Here is a 24,643-nt window from a genome sequence, read left to right on the forward strand (position 1 = left end):
ATTCTTTTTCTCCTTACCGGCTTAATCGATGCATATTGGCACTGTCACCACTCTGTTGCTTAGAGATTGCTTAATGGCTTGAAACGTGAAATGCCTCAGGTTTACACTGCCTACACAGAGGGCTAATGACATGACTTATCACCAAGTCCCTTAAACCACTCTTACATCATGACAGGCATATAATTTGCCACTAGTCCAATTCTGCAATTAATGTAAAAAGTAAACCGTATTATTCAAAGACCAAATTGAGGTTTTACAGGCCAAAATAACTGTAACAGCTGTCATTAAAAGGTTATATATACAGGGGCACCTGGATGGCTCAGTCCGTTAAGCATCTGACTTAGGCTCAGGTCATGATCTCACACAGTTTGTGGGTTTGAGCTCTGTGACAGGCTCTATGCTGATAGCTCAGAGCCTGGAGTCTGTTTCTGTGTCTGCTTGTCTCCCTCTCTGCCCCTCCCCCACTCATGCTCTGTCTCTCAAAAATAAACATTAAAAAAAAGGTTATATATACATATGTTCATATATATACACATACGCCACATGAGTTAAAGTGATAATTTGAAGACTATGTGAAAACCATTAAAAAATGTTTTATGGAAAGAAAGTCAGAATACAAAATATAATCTGCATTATTTCACAATTTGAATGCATGCAGAAATGTGAAACAACTTAGAAAGAGACACTGAAAGGAAATGTGTGTTGAAGTAATTGGGTCATGGGAGAAGCGTTTGGGTTTTTTTCTTGCAATGTTTGTGTGATCCAACTGAGAGAAATTCTTTGAAATGCAGTCATTCATTTTACCAAAATTCTTGTGGAAGTTATACTGGTAGTCTCAACATAAAACACAAACACTAAAATCATAGAGGCTACTGTTAAGTTTTAGTAACTCTTAAATCAGATTGTCCCTATATTCATCACAGTTACACTTATCCAGCACTTTCTACGTGCCAGGGACTGTGCTAATCACCTTACAGAGGTGATCTCTTCTAATAAGCGCCCCTGGTACTATTTTTATCACTTCATGGAGCGGGTTAATTAGCTTGCTTTAGGAGTCAGATGCCTGGTCAGGGAGGAAGTTAGGGTTTCAGTCCAGACAGCGTGCCTCCAGAGTCATGGGGGCGGGGGGGTGGTAAGTGGTAGGTAATCCTCATGGAGCGAATGCAAACAGAGAAGATGCTACAAATCTATCTATACAATCTGGAACCTTAGGGGGACAAAAATCTATGCACATTTCCTTCCCATTACTCTAGCATTTCAATTAGATCTGAGACTACTTTAAAACTAGATGTTTGCAGTTCATCGTGAACCACTCAGATTCATTTTATGAAACAAAAGCCTGTTGTTACACTCAAACTCATTGTAACTTCATTCTTTTTAATCTGTTTATGATTTTTTAAAAAAAATCACATTGCACTTTAACCCTGTGTCACCTGCAATAATCTTTGACCCAAGGGAACACTGTTTGTTTCGTTTACTTTATGGCCAGTTAGGTACTATGCAGGTGATGAAAACTGAAAATGTAGGAAATAGATCCAAAAAAATGGAAAATAAAACGAGCAGTGAAGAGACCGTGACTGAGAAAAATTTTGAGAAAGACTGAAAGAGGAAAAGTAAGGGGGGAGCTAAATTGAGCTGGAAAAGAGAAAGGAATGGGGTGGGGAGGGAGCAGGCTCCTTAGTTTCTCTTTCTTCTTCTAAGAGAAGCAACCTACTTTCTTCTAAGTTCTCGGCACAGGTAAATCAACAGATTCAGACGCCTGACCTTGCAAATGTCCTTCGGCTGTTTTGCAGTTGTCTCCGCCTTCCTAGCGACTCCATTCAGAACCGTTAGTTTCCCCGGGTCGGGGAGCTACAGCAGACGTTTGGAGGACTTTTCGGAGCCGCTGTCGCAGAACGCAAAGACGTCTTGACACTTTTCTCTCAGGGGGCTCAAGACTGCCTACACTGTGGCCGGTAAGCACTCTTTTCTTTTTCTAAAATCGCAAACCATCCCTCATACCCCGTTTATCTTGAATTTTCCCGGTACTGGGGATGCGACAGAGATGGGGACTCTGGGAGAAGGACCAGGGTTTTGCGTCCCCTTAGGGGAGCCAAATACAGAAAAGCGAGAAGAGAGGCACAGCCAACACCGCCTGGCTCTGAAAGGTAGAAACTGGGTTAAAAGGGCGTGGGCGACGAGTGAGAAAACCAGCCCTCGGGCGACTACTACCGAAGAGAGGAGAGCCCCCAGGCCTAGCCTCGCGGACCGTGAGCGGCGGGTTACCACGGCAACGTTGAGGTCTCGCGAGACAGACATTGCGCCTGCGCACTGCCGCTATAGGACACTGTCCTGGGCTTCCCAGCCACGCTCCCAAACTCAGGCTCTTTGTAGTTCCGGCCTCGCGACGCTGTGGGCTGACTCTCCCCGTGGTGAGCGACAAGGCGGGATGATGAGATGTGAAGCTCCCAGAGCGTCTGTAAGGCGGGGCCAGGTAGGGCGAGGGCTCTGCGCACGCGCGTCGCGAAGCACGTGGAGGCGGTGCTGTCGCGGTCCGGCAAGGGGTATGCAGAGGGACTGGGGGGTCGCGCCGGGTGGGATCCGGCCTGGGACGCGGCGGAGTGTGGCGGCCGCGGGGCGGCGGGCACGCGAGGTCCCCGGGCCTTCCCCGGGAACCCCGTCTCCGTGGCCGCACCCCCTCCCCCGGACCGGCGTACTTTCCTGCTTCCCGCCCCTGGCTTCCTCCCCTCTGTCCTGCTTGAGTTGAGCGTCTGTAGGTACGAGAGATAGTAAGACAGAGCCCCCCCCGGTCCTTCAGTGCTCCGCGGCCGAGAAGCGGGGACGGACCTCGGGGTAACCACGGTTGCGTAGGCCAAGTCCTGAGGAAGGACGGTACTAGATACGGGGGCGGCGTGCACAGGGAGGGGGTGGCTCTGGGACAGGAATGCAGCCCCCGGAACTGGGGCTGACCTCCCCTCTGCCACCGGATCCGGAGACCGGAAGGCATTTCGGAGTCCTTCCTCTGCTTCTCTCCGGGTTGATGACACTAAGCCGGGTGGATTCTAGCTCCTAACAGTTTCATCTAGGATGCATCTCAGTGCCTTCCCCTCCGCGGCGACTCCAGTGCAGGCCACCGTCAGGTCTCCTCTGAGAACCCCTTTGCCCCTTCCACTCTTGGCAGAGGACTCCACCAGGCCGGGGATCCGCGAAGATCTTGCTTTTCTGTTTTTTGGGTTTTTTTAATGTTTTTTTTTTATTTATTTCTAGGAGAGAGAGAGAGACAGCGTGAGCAGGGGAGGGTCAGAGAGAGAGGGAGACACAGACTCCGAAACAGGCTCCAGGCTCTGAGCTGGCAGTCAGCACAGGGCCCCACGCGGGGCTCGAACCCACGAACCGCGAGATCATGACCTAAGCGGAAGTCGGACGCTTAACCGACTAAGCCACCCAGGCGCCCCTGCTGCGTTGCTTTTCTAATAACGCCACTCTTCTGCTTTAAACGTTACGGTCCCTTCCCATGACAAGGCTCGCAAGGACTTTCACCCACCGGTCTTTGCCGACTTTTGCTGTTACCTCAGCATCTCTAGCAGCTCTGCCCCAGCGACACTGAACTTACTTCTTTTCCGTGAAATGTGTCCCCTTGGAACTTCCTACTTCCTTTGGCAGGTATTCTTCAGATGTAGGTTAAAAGCTCACTTTCTCAGGGACCTCCTTGCTGACCCCCTCAAGTAAGCCAGGCTTCTGCTGTTTCCTTAGTATCCTGTAGTTCCTGGATTTCAGTGTGCACATGTTCTTATTTTATTACCTGCTGGTATGGCTTTTTCATGGATTCTAAGTTCAGTGAGGTCAGTAACGGTTTTTACTTGATACTTTATGGCCCCGTGCGCTGTGGATAATCCAGAAAGACTCGAGGAAAGAACGGTGGTAGTGGGGCCGAAGGTGGGAGTATTGCAGGCAGAGGGAATAGTGTGCACGAAGGTGTGCAGCTGAGAGACTGGTGGCCTCGTTAAATAGTAAGTGGTTCCGCGGCCGGCTGTGATGGTGCGTGGTGGGGCTCGTAGGTGAAAGAGGCTGGTGGGGAGACTGGGGCCAGAGTGGGGAGGGCCTTGGGTGTCACCTTAAAGGGTTTGCACTTGATCTTCTAGGTCATGGATGCCTCTAAGACATAATGCAAAAGGCACCTCGGCAAGGCCTTCCTGTGTTTCTCATCCGAAACGGTTGCTTCTCATCAGTCACTGCTTTGTTTTCTGGATTGTGTGACGTAAGACTGCTTGGCGGAACTACTTGGCTCTCGTCTTCCCGGCTACGTTCTGAAGACAGGGGTTCACGCATGCCCTGCCCTCCCCTCCCGGGCACACAACTGTAAGTATCTACTGAAGGATTTAAGTATTCCATGCTGTTCGAATACTGAGGCCCGCGGACGGACTGGCAGTTTGGCAAGAGCTCTGTTAGATCAGATCTGTCTTGCTTGTGCGTCTTCCTGGCCACTTCAAGCTGACGCCCGCCTCGCCCGGTCCCCACTTCCCGATTCGCAGAGCTTGAGGGGACCGCGGGGAGCATGCAGGACGAGGAGGGCGGTGCGGTGCGGAGGGGCTGCGTGAAGGAACGGCTTCTGCCGCGGGCACCGAGGCGCCGGCAGCACTGGCACGAACGGGGCCTCACCTTGCCCAAAGGAGCTGAATTTTGGATTTCGGTTAGGAGGTGACTCAGGAGGAGCCGTGGAGAGCAGTGGAGGTCAGGAGGCCATTTCCAAAGGCCGTCCAGTGTAACACAGCCCTGCGCCAGCAGCTCGTGACCCGGTTCTGTAGCAGCTTTTTACAAGTACAGGTGCCAGGCTCCCAGTCCCAGGAATCCCGGTTCAGCACATTCGGTATAAGGACCAACCCATCTGTATGTTTTAAAAGGCAAAGGGTTATGTTTGAGGCGCAGCCAGGATTGAAGAGCATAAAATGGGGGCCCGGAAAACCTTTGGGCGAGGCACTTAAAGCCAAGGCTGTTTTCTTATCCACACGTTGGGTAATCATATAGGAGTTTTGTGAGAATCCAGTAGCACACGGAGAAGGTGCCTTCTCAGTTCTGACACACTCCACCATCAGTAGCAGCCAGCCTGGGTGAGGGGAAGTTTAACTGGAGAGAACTTAATTCTTAATTGTGCGGGGGGCATTTTGGGGAAGGCAGGCCTCGGTGGGATACATGATCTGGACCCGGACCGAGGGGCTGTCTGGGAAGGAGAACATCTGGTTACCTGAAAAAAGGGACCTTTCCGGATGCCAGACTTGTTGGGGGCTGGCTTGTGTAACCTCCTTCAGTTCTGCCACGCAGGTCACCATGGTTCTTAGCTGAGCCCCGGGAAGAAGTGAAGCCTAAAAGCGGGGGAAGAGAAATGCACTTGCTCTGGGAAGGACCGGGACGTGCTCCCCACATCAGCGCTTACAACATTTTCCCAAGGAGGAGGCTTCCTGTTTTTCTTTAGCGGATTAGTACTTTTAAGTTTCATTACAAAATCCCCGTGGTTTTCAACAGACTGCCAGCCAGAGCAGCAGTCCGCTTGGGAGAACCAGGAAGGGGGACATCCGCGGAGTCTGTACGAGATGTTCAGGGAAGGACACACAAGAAGCTTAGGGTCTGGGGAGGGAGGGAGGGAGGGCGGCTGGCTTACAAAGCGCACAGAACGAAAATCTCATTTGAATTTTTAATCGTGTGCATAGATCACTATTGCAGTTCTTAAAACTCACACCTGGCTGGTAGTCATGAACGGCGGAGGCTTCTGGGCCCTCCCGGTGAGCTCTGTGCACGTGGACTTGGCACCCTGCTGAACCCTGCTGGAATACCACCTGCTCACTGGAGGGGCTGGGGGGTGGGGGGAGTTTTGTTGAATGGAAGCCTAACTGGACAGCGTCTCAGAAAAAGTCAGCAAAATTGTAAGATTAATACCACAGTCATTAAAGGAATAATCATGAACAGGTAGAAACATGGAACGTTTTTAATAAAGGAAATAAATAGAATTTCATGGTGATTGCAGTAATGCAAAAACATGTGTATATTGCCTGTATATGAGGAAAGACATAATCATGAAAAAATGGGGACAATAAATGCCTTAGTTGTAAAAGGGGCCCGGTATATGGTCACTTGGAGAGTTCTGTAGAATGAGGCTTGCTACGGCCCATCGAGAATCAGTAGTACAGACAAGGTAGTCTTGTGACATGCACTGCTAGTAACACGAGTTTTCCTTTGTCATTTGCTTCTCCCCGAGGGATTTTCCAAATGGCCGCGGCTCCTCAAGCACCGGGGAGGGGCTCTGTTCGGAGGACGAGGCCTTTAACTGTGAAGACCTCGCTGACCAACCCTTATACCATCTGTTGGAGCGCTCTAGACAGAGAAGACATGCACTTCATACTACAGACGCTTGAAGACAGGTTTCAGTCTCTTGGGCTTCGGAAGATTGAGGAGAAGAAAAAGAAAAAGCAGTTTTTAAAAAAACAAAGCCCAGACCAGCATAGCACAGAGGTTGAGAATAGCGAGGACCCGAAGGAGAAACCACCAGAAGGTAGTGAGCAGGGGTAGGGGTGGACCCCTCCTGACGTCAGGAAGCAGCTCGCCATTGGCGTTAACGAGGTCACCCGAGCTCTGGAAAGGGACGGGCTGCAGTTGGTGCTGGTGTGCAAGTCGGCCAAGCCCGCCCGCATCACCTCGCACCTGATTCAGCTAAGTCTGAGCCGATCTGTCCCCGCTTGTCAGGTTCCCCGGCTCAGTGAGAGGCTCGCACCGGTCATTGGCTTAAAGTGTGTCCTGGCCTTGGGGTTCAGAAAGACCACCACGGCCTTTGTTGCTGAAGTCAGAGCCATAATTCCCCGAGTACCCAGCTTACACGTGCCCTGGCTTCAAGGCAGACCTGAGGACTCGGGGGAAACTTTAGACACTGCGTCCTTGGAAAGCCTAGACAGAGAGGTTTTGGAAACGTCCTTTGAAGACCTCTCTAAACATAAAAGAAAGCTCGTTGAAGGTCAGCAGGCTGTGGTGTTACAACCCCTTAAAATAAAGAAACTGATTCCAAACCCCAATAAGATAAGGAAGCCACCCAAAGGTAAAAAAACGACTTCAAAGTAATCGTGTATAAACTTGTCATTCTGTACAGTTGTAAGATGACACTTTACAAAGAAGCCTTGGAACTAATAAAATGCGCTAATTTTTATGTATATTCTGGAATACTTTTAGCAACATCCATTTCATATGTGTTGTAAGACTCTGTAGAGCTGGATGGGCTGACGCTTAAAAACAGTGCAGAAAATACTCAGAAGTATGAATATCATAGCAAAAGTTTATTGCAACTAATGTCCATGCCTGTATAAATTCGCCTTCTAAAAGGCTGGTACCAGTGCTTGTAAGAAAGAAAATTTGCGTCCCGCAACACTTGACATCTTCCTGTCAAACTTGGAAAAGGTGCCACAGTAAAGAGGTTCTGGTTAGTGGTGCCGGTGAAACCGGGGTGCCGGCTGCAGATGTGTCATCAGCTTGAAAAGAAAGATACTAAAAAATCTTTTTTTTTTTTTTAACTCCCTGTTGACTTAAGTTTGTAGGCAGGCAATGCATGAGCTTGGGAGAAAGGCTTACTGTTTATAGAAAAAGCCAGGCACAGTATTGTGAATGGCTGAAACTCACCCCTTTATTTACGTGGTTAACTTACTTTCTTGGAAATGTAATGTGGGTAAAAAGTAGGCCGGTAATTAGCTGAAATAAGGCAGGAAGAGAATTAAAAAGTAAACCGATGGGGCGCCTGCCTGGGTGGTTCAGTCGCTTAAGCGTCAGACGTCAGCTCAGGTCATGATCTCATGGTTCATGTGTTCAAGCCCTGTGTCGGGTTCTCTGCTGTCAGTGTGGAGCCGCCTTGGGATCCTCTGTCCTCCCTCTCTGCCCCTTCGCTCTCTCTCTCTCAAAAATAAACATTAAAAAAAATTTAGTCCTGATAACTTTATAAACACAAATGATTTTACTAATTTTCAATTTTGAAACATTCACTGGAATCTGCCTAAACTATTAAGAGGGAAATGTGACATTTATTAACTACTGCATTTAAAAAATGACAGTAAAACAGTGGAACTCTCTAACAACTGGAATTATGTAAACAAAGGAAAAGTGCCGGAGTCTCATCATGAAGTGAGCTGGTGATAAAATTTGGCAATTCTTCAATTATTTGAAAACCTACATCATCTAAGACTGTGCCATAAAAATGAGTGGAATATAATTCCCAGCTAGAGCCTTGATGCCAGATTAAGTTAAATTCCATTTACTTGGGGTGCCTGGGTGGCTCAGTCGGTTAAGCGTCCGACTTAGACTCCGGTCATGATCTCGAGGTTTGTGAGTTTGAGCCCCGCGTTGGGCTCTGTGCAGACAGCTCAGCCCCTGGAGCCTGCTTGGGATACTGTGTCTCCCTTTCCCTTCCCTGTTTACACTCTCTCTCTGGAGAATAAACGGGGAAATTTTTTAAAATTTTTAAAAAATCCCGTTTACTTAATTCTTAGTGTAGTGTTTCAGTGAATCAGTTCAGTTTTGCTTCCAAAGCCTCTCTCCTTAAGGAAGAATGGTAATGCAGTTGGGTCTGAATCATCTCACTCTTCACAAAGGTACCCATCCCTGTGCTCAGGCGCTGCTGTGGGGCCCCGGGCGCCCTCTAGCGGTGGTCTCGGGGCTGCCATAGCTGTGGATGTGCACAAAGTGGCTTTTCAGCTCTTCAGTGGAAATCAGGGTTGATAAACTTTTCTGTCTGTAAAGGGCCAGGTAGTAAATACGTTAGGCCCTTTGGGCCAAACAGGTTTGTCAAAGTAACTCAACTGCCTTTTGTAGTGTGAAGCAGCCACAGGCAATACGTAAATGAGTGTGGCTGTGTTCCAATGACACTTTATATATGAATGCTGAAATCGGCATTTCCTATCATTTTCACGTCACAAGATGTTATTTTCTCTGATCCCTCTCCCTCCCTGCTAGCCCCCGGAACCACTCAAACACGTAAAAACCATTCTTAGCTCATAGGCTGTACAAAAAGAGGTGATGGGCCGGATGTAGCTCACGGGCCATAGTTTGCTAGCTCCTGCCTGGTGTAAGGATGACTGGTTTCATTTGACCACTTACAACATAAAGGAAAGACCGTGTATTGTCTAAAATTAAATTTTTCTGGACTGAAGAGCCTAGGCACTGGTACAGTAAAGGCAGGAAGAAGTATCTACTCTGTGGTGTTTTAGCCAAAGCCAGGTTATATGTGGCCTCGTTCACATGTACTCCCCCACCCGGATTACTGGCAAGAATATACACATGTATATGTACACTGAGGAAACTGGTTTTCAAATTCTAGATAAAAACACCATCAGTAACAAAATTATGAATACTTATTTACAAATAAGACATTTTCCATTAGCACGGCAGCCTTCATGATAAAGTCAAGTCAGCGTAAAGGAACATGTGCAACTTTGCATAAGTAATAAAAACATTCACACTATCAATGTCCTGATAGCACTAGTAAATTCCACTGAGCATTTCTTTTGGCTTTAGAGCTTTGATTTTCTTTGCCTCCCATCTCTTGCTGCTGCCGAGGAGCGAGTTTGTGCAGCAGCAGCAAAGCCTAGTCAGCCACGGGTATAGACTCTCAGAGACCGTGTTTGCACAGAACTTTGCTTCTGAACCAATCCACTGGCCTGTCGAAGAGCAAAGTACAAATCTGTGTGTGTTTATTTGGCAACTCTGCTCCTGGAGAAATAAGTGTACTTGCGAGTCCCCAGTACCTTTTTATCTCACCGTATGCTTAACGCCCCCCACTCCCCACTGAGTTACACAAGTCATGGTTCCATAAATCTCCCGATCGCACTGTGTAAGGTGGGGAAGCACACATTTGGCAAATGGAGCCTTCGATCTGTTACACGGACAGACAGACCCACGCTTAATACACAGAAATGCAGCAGTTTATCTCCACACAGCAGGGAAGATTTTTTTTTTTTATACAATTCTGTGACTTCCGTTCAGTCCACAGAAAAACAGTCCCTTTTCTACAGAGAGGAAGAATACTTTCTCTTCATCAAGAGAGAGCCAAAAGTCTGAAAATCAGAGGAATGTGCTCTCTGTACCCTTTCATCCCTCCTACAAGTGGGTAAACAGTGGAAAAAGAACATTAACATTCTAGCTAGAAATATGTACTATTGGTCACATATGGGTGTTTTTTTCATCTTTTCTGATTGTTACCGACGACATCGATTTCGGTGAAGTTGTGCTTTTATTCTTCTTTGGAATGGCAGTTCCAGGAATCAAATAGAATATTAACAAATGATGATGTTAGAGTTCGAAAAATAGAAATATCCATCTATTGTAATACTAGTCCAACCTAAAGGGAGGGAAGAAACATAATAGAACAGGTAAGCAAGAAAAAATAAATTACAGTGTAACAGATCTGTGTATTTTTATTTATTTTTAATGTTTATTTATTTTAGAAACACAGAAACAGAGCACAAGCAGGGGAGGGGCAGAAAGAGCCAGAGAGAATCTGAGGCAGGCTGCAGGCTCGGAACTGTCAGCACAGAGCCTAACTTGGGGCTCAAACCCCCAAACTGGGGATCATGACCTGAGCCGAGGTCGGACACTTAACTGACTGAGCCATCATGGCACCCCCAGATCTGTATATTTTAACAGCTACCAAGAAACACCTTCCCAATCCTAAGGGAAGCAAGTATGAGATTTCCTAGGTAAATGTATGAAGTTTATAAGGGTTGTATCAACTTCACTTACCTTTTCAGAATCTGTTCCTGGACATCTCCAATTGTACAGGTAATACTGCAAATTACCATCTCCTATGCCAAACTTGAGTTTTTCCAAGAAAGTCTTATTTTCCATCAAATCTAGTGCATTGAAAACATCAAATCCTTTCTGCCAATGTAAAAAGGATTGAAACATTTAAATTTCAAAGGACCAGAGGGTTTCCAATATTATGTATTTCAGTGTAAAATTTAATTCCTCTACTAACAGCTTGAATATGCACTTCTACTGAAGAGGTTTAATGCCTATAATCTACGTATGGGTGAAGAACTCCGTTGAAATGGTCTTATAAAAGTAGCAGTGAGTGTTATGGAGTCAGGAGGCTTACCCAGAAATGCCGAGTCAAAATCGGTAGTATGATGGCTAACACTGACATAATCGATTAAGATCTCAGAGAATATTCTGTCCCTGTTTTAGAAGGAACAGTTTGCCCAGACGGCTCCATCTCTAGAACTGTTAGTTATTTGGCCTTCTGAAGTTGTGACTTAGCTAAAGCTTTAAAGACTTCAAGTGTATACTTGTCTTGGGCTGGGAAGTAAATTTAGTAAAATTTTAATAGTAAAACTCAGATTTCTTGAAAATGTTAATAACACTATGCAAAACATGGTATAGATGAAGCACCTAAATTTCTATTTCTCAGGAGCTTTACCTTCAGTCATTTATTATTGGCTTTTTTGGGGGGGAGAAAGTAGCTGAAAAAGAGGAATAGGATCAAAGAATCAGGGTAAGGCTGACTTGGGGATCTGAGAGTACAATGTTAAAGGAAAAATTTTCAGTTACCAAATACCAGATAAATGCAAAGACACTTCTGACGTGTTGTTCCCAGTTTCTCATGAATAATATTTTCTCATGTTCAATAATTACCTCAAAATAATCATTAGCTAATTTCAACTTTTTTATTATTATTTTTTATTTTTAGAGAGACAGCACAAGTGGAGAGGGGCAGAGGGAGAGGAAGAGAAAAAAAAATCCCAGGCAGGTTCCATGCTCAGTGCTGAGCCTAAGATGGGTCTCAAACTCACCATTGTGAGATCATGGCCTGAGCTAAAATCAAGAACCAGACGCTCAACCGACTGAGCCACTCAGGCACCCCCAACTGCTTTTTAAAAGAAAACGTTTATTTGTAGCAAGAATTTGTATTATGAGTTTTATGCATTCTTATATGAGGGTTAAAAGTTTCTAATTTGGGGGCACCTGGGTGGCTCAGTTGGTTAAGTGTCTGACTTCGGTTCAGGTCATGATCTCAAGGCTCATGAAATCGAGGCCCGCATCAGGCTCTGTGCTGACAGCTCAGAGTCTGGGGCCTGCTTTGGATTCTGTGTCTCCCTCTCTCTGTGCCCCTCCCCTGCTTGTACTCTGTTTCTCTCTCTCATAAATAAACATTTTAAAAAAAGTTTCTAATTTGCACAGAATGTCTCTTGGGTTAAGCTGCATTAGAATGAATGATGCAGAAAGTCACTGAAGCTTTAAAAGAAACTCTTAATCAGAATTGTTCCTCTGATGGTCAACATTAAAAAATATCTCAAGTGAATTGCTCCTGTGTGGATGAAAATATAGTAAGGGGCTTTATGTCATTTGACACACAGGTCTGGAGAAACACATGGGACAAAAAAGGAGTGAGTCGCTTACCAACTTGGCTATAATGAGTGCGTCACTCATGAGGTCCAGCAGGGGCGTCTCGGTGTGAATGTTGTAGAAGGAGTAGGCGGCTTTGAGGCTCTTGTGAGCAGGGTGGTGCATGACTGTGGAGGGGAGTGTGTAGAAGCTCAGGAAGTCAGTTAGTTTACCACTGGAGTTCTAAAGGACAAAGGTAATGTTAGGTAAATACCTTCTTGAACAAACTGCATCCAGCATTTAAGCCAACTTTTTGATTTTTGACATGTACCGGAACTTTAGAACAAAAAGCAGCAATTCCTATACCTCTCGGTCAGCATTCTGGGTTTGGGGGGGCCCTTAGGGTATGTTGGGTAGAGTCTGAGAAGAGCATGGAGTCAGACCTTAGCCTCGTTTTTGCTGGCAATTTGCATAACATTCTTAAGAAGCTCAATGTTCCAGTTACCCTTAGCTTGACTAATGAGTCTCCCTAGACCCCTGAACAGAGATGAAAGTGGATTGACTGTTGTTGCAGAAACAAGAGCTAGAGCGATCGGAAGGCTATCTTCTGCAACTAAAAGACACTGTGTCATACTAACATCTTCTTAGCACAAAGCAAGAATTTTATCAGCGTAAAATGAGGTTGGAGAGAGTCTAGAAGCTGTTTTGAGAAGCATGTGAAAGGCATCAGTACCGCACCCAGACACACACCTGTGAATCTGAAGCTACCAAAAATCAAAAGTGACCCAAATGATGGTCTTGATTTCACCATCACTGGTATACCTTTTAATACAAGAAATTAGCCGGTATTATTGAGGTTGTTTTAATTAGCACTGGTGGCCTATGCGGTTGGCATACAATTCAAACCGCGATCTGCCTAAATTATACACAGCTGAGGGGGCTAGAGCACGTGTCTGTTCTTGCTAGGATTTCTTTCAGCAGAACACTATAACAGGCAAAGGCCTCAATAATCTAAGTCCATCCCTTAAGGGACAAGAAAAGGAAGAATACAATAAGCCCAACGAAAGGAAAAGTAAGGAGATAATAAACATAAGAATAGAAATCAATGACACCAAAAACAGGAAAACAGAGAAAATCCATAAAACAAAAGCCTTGTTCTTTGCAGGAAAAGAAATCATTTACAGGTGATCTGATGCAACACTAGCAAGACTGACAAACATAGAAAGAGAAGACACAAATCATCAATATCAGGAATGTAAGAAGCATTAGCACTATAGATCCTGTAGCCATTAAAAGGACACGAAAATAAAACAACAACTTTACTCTTCTAAAATTGACAATTTAGAAGAAATGACCAATTCCTCAAAAACCATAGCCTACTAAAAATCAGGATGAAAGAAATCACCTGAATAGTCCTACACCATTAAAAAAATAGAACTTACTTTAACAAAAAAGAATTCTCTAAGGTCAGATGGTATCAGCTGGAGAATTCTAGCAAACATTTAATTATCACAGATTCTATATGTTCTCTTCTGGAATAGAGAAGAGGAAGGAGTACCTCCCAACTCATTTTCCGAGGCCAATATTATCCTGATAACAAAACCAAAGGCAGCATATAAAAAAAAGAGAATGTCAGACCAGTATCTCTGATGAACTCAATAAATCCTCAACAAGGTATCAGCAATCCAGTTCAACAATGTACAAAAAGAATTATACACCATAACCAAGTGTTTTTTTTTTTTATAGGAATGCAAGAGTGGTCAAACATTTGAAAATCAACCAATTTATAATATACCACATCAACAGACTAGAGAAAAAAATCACATGATCAGATCAATTGAAGCAGAAAAAGCACTGGAAACTCGAGCCCCGCTTTGGGCTCTGTGCTGACTGCTCGTAGCCTGAAGCCTGTTTCGGATTCTGTGTCTCCCTCTCTCTCTGACCCTCCCCTGCTCAGGCTGTCTTTCTTTTTCTCAGAAATAAATAAAACATTAAAAAAATTTAAAAATAAAAAGCACTGGAAAAAATCCAACACCCATTCATTATAAGAACTCAGCAATAAAGGGAATCATCTCAAACTGTTAAGAAGCGTCTATAAAAATCTCCAGCTAATATCATACCTCATGATAGAAGACTGCATGCTTTCCCACTAATATCAAGAACAAGGCAAAGATGTCGACCTTTACCACTCCAATTCAAATAAGTACTGGTAGATCTACCCCCTGCAGTAAGGCAAGAAAAAGAAATGAAAGGCATGCAGATGGGAAGAATTAAAACTGTCCCTATTTGCAGATGACATTCTTATCTATGTAGAAATCCCGAGAATCCACAAATAAACTCCTGCAACTAATAACTGGTTTCAGTAAGGATGCAGGATACAAGATCAACACGGAAGAAGCAACTGCACTTCTATACACTGACCATGAATACACAGAAACCAAAACTAAAAGCATAATACCATTTATAACTGTTCCAAGGAAAGTCAGGTATGTAAGATGTACACTTAAGAAACCATTTACAAGATGTGGATGCTGAAAATCATAAGATGCTGATAACATTTAAAAGATCTAAACAGAGACATACCATGTTCAGGGACTGGAAGACCTGTCAGTTCTCCCCAAATTAATATACAGGTTTAATGCATTCTTCTTAAAATCCCAGCAAGGTATTTCATAGACAAAGACACACTTATTCTAAAATTTATTAAGGAAAGGCGAAGGAAATAGATTAAAATAATCTTGACGAAGAATAAAGTAGAATGAATCATTCTACCTCATATCAAGGCTTATACAGAGCTGCAGTAATTAAGACTGAGTGGTGTTGATGAAGGAAAAGACCCCATAGATCAGTGGAACAGAAGAGAGACCCAGAAAAAGAGCACAATTCAAGTATTAGTATTCAATATATACAAAAACTTTTAGAAATCAAGAAGATGACAGTTAAAAAGAAAAACAGGCTAGCTATATGACCAGCGTACAAACGGCTAACAGATGATGTTCAAATACATTAGTAATACAAACAAATTAAAAACAGACCACATGATATCCATCAGACTGGCCTAAATGTAAAGTCTGATAATAACCAAGTGATAGTGAGGATGTGCAGAAAGAGGGCTTCTCATACGATGCTAAGAGATACTTTGGTGAGCTATCTGGCAATCTCTAGTGATACTTAAAGACGTGTCTGACCCTTAGACTGTGCAGTTAGACTTCTGAGTATGCATCCTAGGGCAGCAGTTCTCAAAATGTGGTCTGTGAACACCTGTGGGTGCCTGAGACCCTTCCAGAAGTCCGAGAAATCAAAACGATTTTCATAACAGCACTAGGAAGTTCTCTGCCTTCTTTACCATGTGGACTCTGCCATGAGGATGGGGAGACAATGTGGCACAGCTCTCTGTGGCTCAGCACAATACAAGGCAGGGGCACCGAAGTGTACGGTGGTCACTTAACTCTTTACCACCACACCCTCACAATTAAACATAAGTTTCACTTAAGCATGTCCTTGATTAAGAACTATTAATTGTATTACTCTTGACCCTCAAGAACTCATCCTTTTAACATCCTGTATGATGGCCTAGAAGGAAGCAACATACAGCACTTCTGTGTCTGGAAACATAAAGATCGTCTCAAAGAGAAGCCTGAAGGTATAGAGAGACGTTCATGTTTGGAAGATCTGTAACTCAGATCCATATATGATCCATATATGACGTTACAAACTCATACACTGATAAAAGGATGATCAAAGGACAAGACATACTAACGGGTTTTAACCTAACAGAATAGGAGCAGTTCATTAACACGCTTTCAGATAAGGAATAGTCACAATGATCTGAATAGGCTGTTAAAATACTCATTCTTTCCCTTATCTTCAATACTTCATGTGAAGGATTTTTTCCCACATATTTCAGCCCAAAGAATATATCACAATAGATGGGATGCAGAAGTAGGTGGGAGAACCCAGCTGTCCTCTAGTCAATCGGATGTTAGAGACTTGCAGAAATATAAAACATACCATTCTTATATTTTGGTGCTTTGGAAAAGAGCGATTTTTCATTAAAAACATGTTATTTAGGTAACATGTTTATTCTTCTTATACTGTTATTAAATGAAATAGTATGTATTTTTTTCAATTATTCTTTTCTTAAACTAAGATATAACTGACATATAACTTCCAAGTGTACAAGATAATGATTTAGTATTTGTATATACTGCAAAATGAGCACCATAGTAAGTTTAGTTAAACTCCATCCCACACTTAGTAACAATTTTTTTTCTTATGATAAGAACTTTTAAGATCTACTCTCTTAGCAACTTTCAAATATACAACACTATGCTGTACATTATATCTTTATGACTTACTTATTTTATTAACTGGAAGTTTATACCTTTTGATCCTCTTCACCCATTTCACCCACCCCTACCTCTGGGCAGCCACCAAGCCGTTTTCTGCATCTGGCTGGTGTTTTTGTTTTTGCTTTGGATTCTACATATAAGTGAGAGCATATAGTATTTAGCCTTCCCTATCTGTTTTATAAAATAATAAACCTTTTTGTTTCAATTTCCAATGTGATAAATATCTAAATATCACCCACAAAAATAAAAGCAAAATAAAAACAAATAAAATTAGGGTCCTCAATAATTCTTCAGAGTGAGGAGTCTGAGATCAAAACCTCTGAGAACTTCTGACCTGGAGAAACTTACACAAACGCATAAAGATCTGTGCATCAGGATGTCCACTCCAGCACTGTTTTCAGAAACAAAAGCTTGTTGTTCTCCAGAAACGTCCTTTGAATTCACCCTGTTCGTTTCCCCGGCTTCCGCCCTCACGTGGCTATCATCCCACATCCAGACCAATGGGCGACAGGGCTGACAACACACTTCCGGCTCACTGCTCACAACCGAACGGTGAGTGGACTCCCACCAGGGCTTCTAACCACTGCCTCGCCCCTCCTCTCCTCCAGGTACTTACCAGATTAAACCTCAACTTTTCAACCCAATCCTATTTCACCCGAAAGAGGTTCTAAGTGAAACGTCATTTGAACAAATTTCAAGCTTTAAAAAAAGGGGGGGGGGGGCACTTAAAAAGCATGATGTTAAATTTGTCTAACCAATAATCAGAAAATCCAGACTGTCACTTTTCCTTCTTCCCCCTGAACAAGGGTTAAGTGGCTGAATTATGCCATCTCAACCAAAACGCAGTTCAGTTCAAGCCAATTTTGCAAAGCTAAAGGATATTAAACTTTGAAGTGTATGTCAGCCAAATCGGCATTTTCAGAACGGAATAAAGCAATTAATCACACAGGGACCAACAGAAGAGAATCTGGATTTCCCATTAATAACTAGTAAAAATGTGCTCTTCTCCAGGAATGGAAACTGTGAGAAGAAATTCTGATTCTATCAGGGAGAGCAGAAATCTAGTCTAGAAGCAGAGAAACAGGGAGAAACAAGAAAAGAGAGGGCCATTCTTTGATCCTTCTAGAAAAGAGACTTGACTGGAAGGTGTTTACGTATTTCTCTGTACTGTCTTATCACCTTATCTTTACCTCCACTACAAACGTGTCAATAATGTGCTCCTGGGGGAGGAACCAGTGAGCTACTTCCTCTTCATCCATCACCGGGGCAAGATGAAACTGCTTCAGGTAAGTGTTGGTTAGGTCACGAACTGCTTTGATGTCTCTTGGTTCCATTGGCCTCAAGCCTGAAGTCTTGGTGGCCTTGATGCAGTAAAAACAAAACAAATTGGGAAGTTTAAACAGAAGAGGAATAAAAGGCCAGCTGTCTTGGCGTCACCAGGGAGCTTGTCACAACTGCTGAATCTTGCGCACTCCCCCCCCCCCCGCCCCACAACCTGCTCAAGTCAGAATCTGCAATTTAACAAGATTCCCTGGTGATCTGCATACACATTCAAGTTGGAGAAGCACTAACTTAGAATATATGCTCGACAGTGTACTGTCCCCTCTGTCCCTGCGCCTCATCCTTGGTCAGTACTGCCCGTGACAATGCTGCCCGAAGTTAGAAGAGTACTACAAGCTGATCTCTGTTCCAGTGCTGGAATTTTAACAGCCCACACCACAGGGCAGAACACTCTTATTAGCATGTGTTCTAGAATACTGTGCTTTAAAACTGCCCTGTCTGATATACTCTGGTTTCTCTTCAGATCGCATAAATCTTTCGCCTTTTAAAACTGCCCTGTCTGACGCGTTGAAAATGCAGATGAAAAGAGTTGAGAAACTGATTTTATTCAATGGCTTGTGAAGAGGCTGTTGGTATTCTGTTCTTGTGAGCAACAAAAATGAAATAAAAATAAATCACTTTGGTCAGAAAGGTGGGGAAGAGCATTTTAAGAGCCAGGTGTTTTCTAAAGGGGAATGAATGGCGAGCTGCCAAGAACTGGCCCCGGGCTCTTGTGGTGTCTTTTGATTCAAAGGTGATCAGACCAGGCATCCGAGACCATCATTCCAGAGCATCACGATGTCTACAGTATTCTGTTAGGGAAAAGAATTAACCTAAGGGTCCGAACAGGTCCCCGTGTGGATTTGTTCAACTGCTTGTCCTCAAAAGGGCTCCAGACATCACTTGGCTTTATGCTAGGAACTAATTGCCCACACACCAGGACACTTGAGCCTAGAAGTGAAACCCACTACATGTGCTTGTTTGTACAAAATATTAAAAACCTAGAAATATAATTTTTGTACAGTTAACTTGATTTTCTTTTAGAAATAGTGGGTACATTAACATTTTTTAAAAATGTTTTTATTTATTTTTGAGAGACACAGAGAGACAAAGTACAAGCAGGGGAGGGGCAGAGGGGATGACACAGAATCGGAAGCAGGCTCCAGGCTCTGAGCTGTCAGCACAAAGCCCCTGTCAATGGGACTTAAACCCACCAACCGTGAGCTGAAGTCAGATGCTTAACCGACTGAGTCACCCAGGTGCCCCTAAATAGTGGGTACATTTTAAGCAATAAGTAACTATATATAAATACTGCTAGTCTACCTTTCCTATTCTAAGTTATTTTTAAATACTTTAAAATTAACTACTGCCTCTAAAATTAGATCATTACAGTTCCTGCATGCCCTAGTCTAGAAGGACAGGAGAAGCCCAAGGTAAAAAATGGGTTTTCATCCTGAGTGCTGGTCTGATCCATCCCAGTGACTGTGCCGAGGTTTCCAAGGGTCCATGACAAACAATGCTGACTGATTTCTGATTGGTGGGGGCTGAGCGATTTGTTCTTTGTATTTACAGACCCCATGTCCTTACTGTGTGCCATTCTGTTCTGATTTATGTACTCAATGAAGACACAGGAATGCAGCTAAAATACAGTGTATACAGTGTAATAGTCTAAATCAAGAGACTGTCAGTCCTTAACAAAGTCCTAGAGAACTCATACTTCTAGCCTTTCTGTGGAGCACAAAGCCAAAGGAGGGTAAATCTCCAGGTCCTGGCTTCCATCCAATGCCTAATCACTCAAGCAGGCAGGGCAATAACAGCCCAAATATGTGCTGAATGAACGAACGAACGAAAGAACGAACGAATGAATGAGTGAATGAATGAATTCCTATGTTTTGTACCACAATCATTACCTAGTAGGGTGTGATGAAGGCTGTATACAGGGAAAAAAGTCACTGTCCGCTCTGCAAAGATGAGATTTCTTTGGCCTGGCACTTACGTGTAAGCCACGCATAACATTCTTTTCTTCTTTCATTTCCCCTGAACCAATTTTAGTGTCTGGTAGCACTTTTATACTGCAAACTCATGGGAAAACAGAACCTATGTGATTTCCAAATGCTGTTAAATATAATCAATGTATATTTCTAAACGCTTATAGGAAAACTAAAATACGTATAGAAAGAATGCATTTTTTAAAGTTTATTTATTTTGAGAGAGAAAGAGAGAGAAAGCATGTGTAAGTTGGGGAGAGGCAGAGAGAGGGAAAGAGAGAATCCCAAGTGAGCGCAGGGCCTGATGTGGGGCTTGAACTCACAAACCGCGAGACCATGACCTGACCCGAAGTCGGACACTGAATGGACTGAGCCCCCCAGGAGCCCCTATATCGAGCCACCCAGGAATCCCTAGAAAGAATGCATTTAAAAAGATGATTTTCTTCCACAGGATGACCTTGGTAAAATTTAAGTAGCTTTGCTCAACATTAAACTGCTTTTTCTTTTGCTACTGGTTCAGTAACGAGATCAAGCGATTAGAATCACTAACGAAAGCAAGTATATGTGCATCGGTTAAGCAGACGTTCAGAAGTGAAGAAAAAGCTTGCCAGCGTCTTCTGAGACAAGAACATTCTTCTGCAGGACGATTCTCATTCACTGAATATTTATACTGCAAAATCACTAAAACCAACATCTTCTGCCTGGCAGACATCTTTAAGGCAGCAGGTCCTAAATATTTTTGTCTGAAACCCCTTCACCCTCTTAAATTGAATATTCCCAGAAAGTTTTGCTTCTGTGGGTTCCATCTACCCATATCTATCATATTAGAAATTAACGCCAAGAAAACTTTAAGACAAAACCAATACTAGAGCACACATTCCGTACAACCTCTGGTACACTTCACAGCGCATCTGCAGGATAATTACAGCAAAAAATGCATCTTATGTTTCACTGTTATACAAAAAGAGTGTCGACATCACAGACCCGTCTAGAACAGACCTGAGGACTCCCAGGGGTCCCAGGACTACACTGGACAGCTGCTGCTTGAGTGTCCAAGGGTCAGAGCTGGGGTATGGGAAACCCAGTGGAACCATGTTTGGGCAAACAGGCAGAGAGAGGGTATACGCGCTGGGCAGGCTATAAACGCTTCAAGTGCTTTTATGAAGAGTTATTTGTAAAAGAAACATAGGATTGTATCATCTATAAGAAAAATGCAAGGGGCGCCTGGGTGGCTCAGCCGGTTAAGCGACTCTTGGTTTTGGCTCAAGTCATGATCTCAGTTTGTGCATCACACTGGGCTCTGCACTGACAGCATGGAGCCTGCTTGGGATTCTCTCCCACTCCCCCCGCCCCTCCCCTGCTCATACTGTCTCTTCAAATAAATAAATAAACATAAAAATATATATAAGATCCCAAAAAACAGAGGAAGAATATTTGCTTATGCTGGCTCATAATGGTCACGTGTCTCAGGCCCTAAACTTGCTTCTTTCTAACATCATGAAGTCAAACACTCTCCAAAATATCTACAGAAATAAATGTGCAAGTGTGAGATAAACCCTCAAGTTATAGCTGCAGTCCTCTGGAAGAGGTGGGGAGCATGTTCAGCCTGGATAAAAATGGTAAGTTTTGACATACCCCGAAAGAGGATGGTGGTCATGTTTCCGGAGAATTCAATAAAAAACAAAGACATTTCTAGTGACTGAGAAAAATCCAACATTTCATAAGCAAACTCTATGATCTCAATCAGACTTATTTTCCCAGAGTCCAACTAACATGCATCCCTCGGACTCTCTGTTCATTGAAATATGTGTAAAATCTGCTTATCAGTACATCAGGGAAAAATGGATCAGCGCTCTATTAAAAAACAGAAGTTGTGTTGTTCTCTGTCAAGCTACGTGGTGTAAACTGTCTCAGAGCCAAGATTCCAGAGCAGAGATGTAAGCAGTGATTAAGGTTCTTGGATTTAAGGAAGCGGCAGTAGGACGCTAACACTAAAGAAAGCCTCTGCCGCTACTAAGGGTAGGACACTGTGTGTCTAAGCACGTCTTCCAAGGGTGTCCCGCGGGCAACCCGCCCGGGACAGCAGGAGATGCACCTGACCCCGGCGTTCTGCCTACTTTACGTGCCTTCACCTTTATGCGCACTGACAAACAGAACAAAACAAAAAACCAGCAGCAAATGAAAAGCAAACCCAATGTTTACAGGGTAGGGACAGGCATTACTCTTGGGAACAGCCCAGCATCTCGGGCAGAAGAGGCTGAGGCGTGGGCACCCGGTGCCCTCCCACCTAGGAGGCTCGGGGCAGAGCAATTTCACTGCTCTCTTCCACGAAACTGGGGCAACTGCCTGGCCCCTCTATGATGGTTATGCCTGAGAAATGAGACTGTGGACGTGCAGTGGCTAGTACCACTCTGGCCAAGATAATGTTAGCTCCTATATTTGGAACTTCACGAATAAGACAAGTAAGACATAAAGCAGGATGGAGGCAGAAGCAGTAATGATGAATCAGAAGATGAGACTGATCCAGAGCAAAGGTTGTGTTCAATAAGGTTCTTCTTTTTACACTTAATGGTATAAAAATGTTCTTAAATCACATGATTGCCTAAATCACCCACCTGGGCCCCTATGAGGGGAGGCCGTGGTCTGGTAAACACTGCACTCTCCAGCTTCTTCTTTTCTTAGGATTTTATTTTTAAACCCTATGACCTAGCAATATGCACTAGTAGGTATTTATCCAAAGGATATAACAATCCTGATTTGAAGGGGCACATGCACCCCCATGTTCCTAGCAGTACTATCAATAACAGCCAAATTATGGAAAGAGCCCAAATGTCCATCGACTGACAAATGGATAAATAAGATGTAGCGTGTGTGTGTGTGTGTGTGTGTGTGTGTGTATATATGTATGTGTATATAATGGAACACTACTTGGCAATGAAAAATAATGAAATCCTGCCATTTGCAACAACGTGGACGGAACTAAAGTATATTATGCTAAGTGAAAGAAGTCAGTCAGGAAAAGACAAATATCATGATTTCACTCATACGTGTAGTTTAAGAAACAAAATGGATGAATACGGGGAAAAGAAAGAAAAACAAGATAAAAACAGAGAAGGAGGTAAACTATAAGAAACTCTTAAATATAGAGAACTGAGGGTTGCTGGAGGGGAGGTGGGGGGATGGGCCAAATGGGTGACGAGCATTAAGGAGGGCACTTTCTGGGACGAGCACTGGGTGTCGCACGTAAGTGATGAATCACTGGGTTCTATTCCTGAAACCAACACCACACTGTATGCTAACTAACTTACATTTAAATAAATAAATGTTTTTAAAAAGGTTTCATTTTTAGGTAATCTCTACATTCAACAGGGGGTTCAAACTCACAACCACGGGACCAAGAGTCGCATCTCCACCAGCCGAGCCTGCCAGGCGCCCCCGCACTGTCCAGCTTCTGCCTCAAGAGGCGGACCCTCAGGTGGCTGCGGGGGGCCTTCCACTCTTCTCGTACCTGTCCTCTCGTCCCTTCGACCCTCCTTTCCTTCATAATTTTACTCTCCCTTTTCCCTCCTTCCCTGTGACGGGACGCGGGCAGGGAGGCCGGTGCACACGCCAGCGAGCGCCGTCCGGGCCTCGTCCGTCATCCTTGGCTGTGCGCACCCGCGCTGCAGTGACGGCCTGCAGGGTCACCCGGCGGGCCTGAGCCATGGCCCCCGGCCCCCGGCCCCCGGCCCCCGGGAGAGGTGATGGCGGGAGCACCGGGATCTGACAGGTGAACATGGATGTCTGTGACAGTGACAGGCCCGCGTCAACCCGCGTGGGCCTCCATCTTCTCACAGTAACATGCACGTCAGACACACCAGCTTCAAAAGGCTGTTGTGAGAATACAACGAATACTGTATGTGAGAGCACTCTGTACACTTCAGTTCGCTGGGAAAAAAACAAAACCAAAACCCAATGCCTGACCAGCCAGTGATTTGCTACCAACCTGTTGAAACTGTTACCTGAGTGGATCGATTTTAGGGTAAAAACATGAAGGATGAAGGACAAAAGTCAAAACTCCCCTTAGCAGCTCAGATTCTAATCACCCTGAAAACACCAATGCCAGGTATTAAAACTCCTTCTACAACCTACACGTAAGCGGGCGCTTTCCTTACACACGAGCCGGCGGCTCTGGGCTCAGGAATGACATTCGGGGAGACGACCGCGGCCCCGCGCGCACCCCCAGCCGAAATCGTCTGGAAGCCCCGCACAGACGGCAGGGTCTTCAGACGAGCGGGGGGAGGACGCAGAGAGCAGCGGGGCGGCGGGGCGGGTACGTCGTCTCGGCTGTGCCCCCGGCCGCCTGTGCCTCTACGGGACTTTGTCCCGCTCGGGTCACTTGGGGTCTCGGCCGATAGCTTCAAAAGACCCCTGGCCAGTAAACATTAACTGTCATGTTGACAGTGCGACATCTCTGCACCTCTCCCTCCTTCCACAGCTCGGCGCGCGCATCTCCGCGCGCGCGCCCACCTTCCCTTCTGCCGCTCCAGCCCTGGGGCCCGGAAGCCTCCCTGTTTTTATCTTCCTCTCTCCCGATCTCGGTTTCCTCTCCCATCACGGCCTCAGAGGCGGTGAGGTCACTAGCTTGAGCCCCGCTCTCTGCAACAACAGAGGAGACAA

The 24,643-nt window shown here is 44.6% G+C and overlaps 2 protein-coding genes across 2 annotated transcripts in view; one reads left to right on the forward strand and one right to left on the reverse strand.

Annotated features, from left to right (window-relative positions):
• The first annotated feature begins 2,423 nt into the window (after positions 1–2,423).
• Positions 2,424–7,172, forward strand: RPP38 (ribonuclease P/MRP subunit p38). Its single transcript, XM_039240039.1, is given in 3 exon segments — positions 2,424–2,473; positions 4,122–4,338; positions 6,230–7,172. A coding segment is annotated over 1 exon segment (843 nt). The 5' UTR covers positions 2,424–2,473; positions 4,122–4,338; positions 6,230–6,240; the 3' UTR covers positions 7,084–7,172.
• Positions 7,173–9,678: 2,506 nt separating this feature from the next.
• The window catches only part of NMT2 (N-myristoyltransferase 2), a 34,790-nt gene continuing 19,825 nt past the window's right edge, over positions 9,679–24,643 (reverse strand). Inside the window, exons 10-13 of the mRNA XM_039240052.1 lie at positions 17,867–18,037; positions 12,400–12,567; positions 10,744–10,881; positions 9,679–10,342 (exon numbers count right to left, since the gene is read on the reverse strand). Coding sequence (XP_039095983.1) covers positions 10,322–10,342; positions 10,744–10,881; positions 12,400–12,567; positions 17,867–18,037 — 498 coding nt within the window. The 3' untranslated portion in view covers positions 9,679–10,321. The remainder of the gene's footprint in view (positions 10,343–10,743; positions 10,882–12,399; positions 12,568–17,866; positions 18,038–24,643) is intronic.

This window comes from Hyaena hyaena, unplaced genomic scaffold (assembly GCF_003009895.1).
Source record: "Hyaena hyaena isolate Hyena2069 unplaced genomic scaffold, ASM300989v1 scaffold_165, whole genome shotgun sequence".
Taxonomy (NCBI): Eukaryota; Metazoa; Chordata; class Mammalia; order Carnivora; family Hyaenidae; genus Hyaena; species Hyaena hyaena.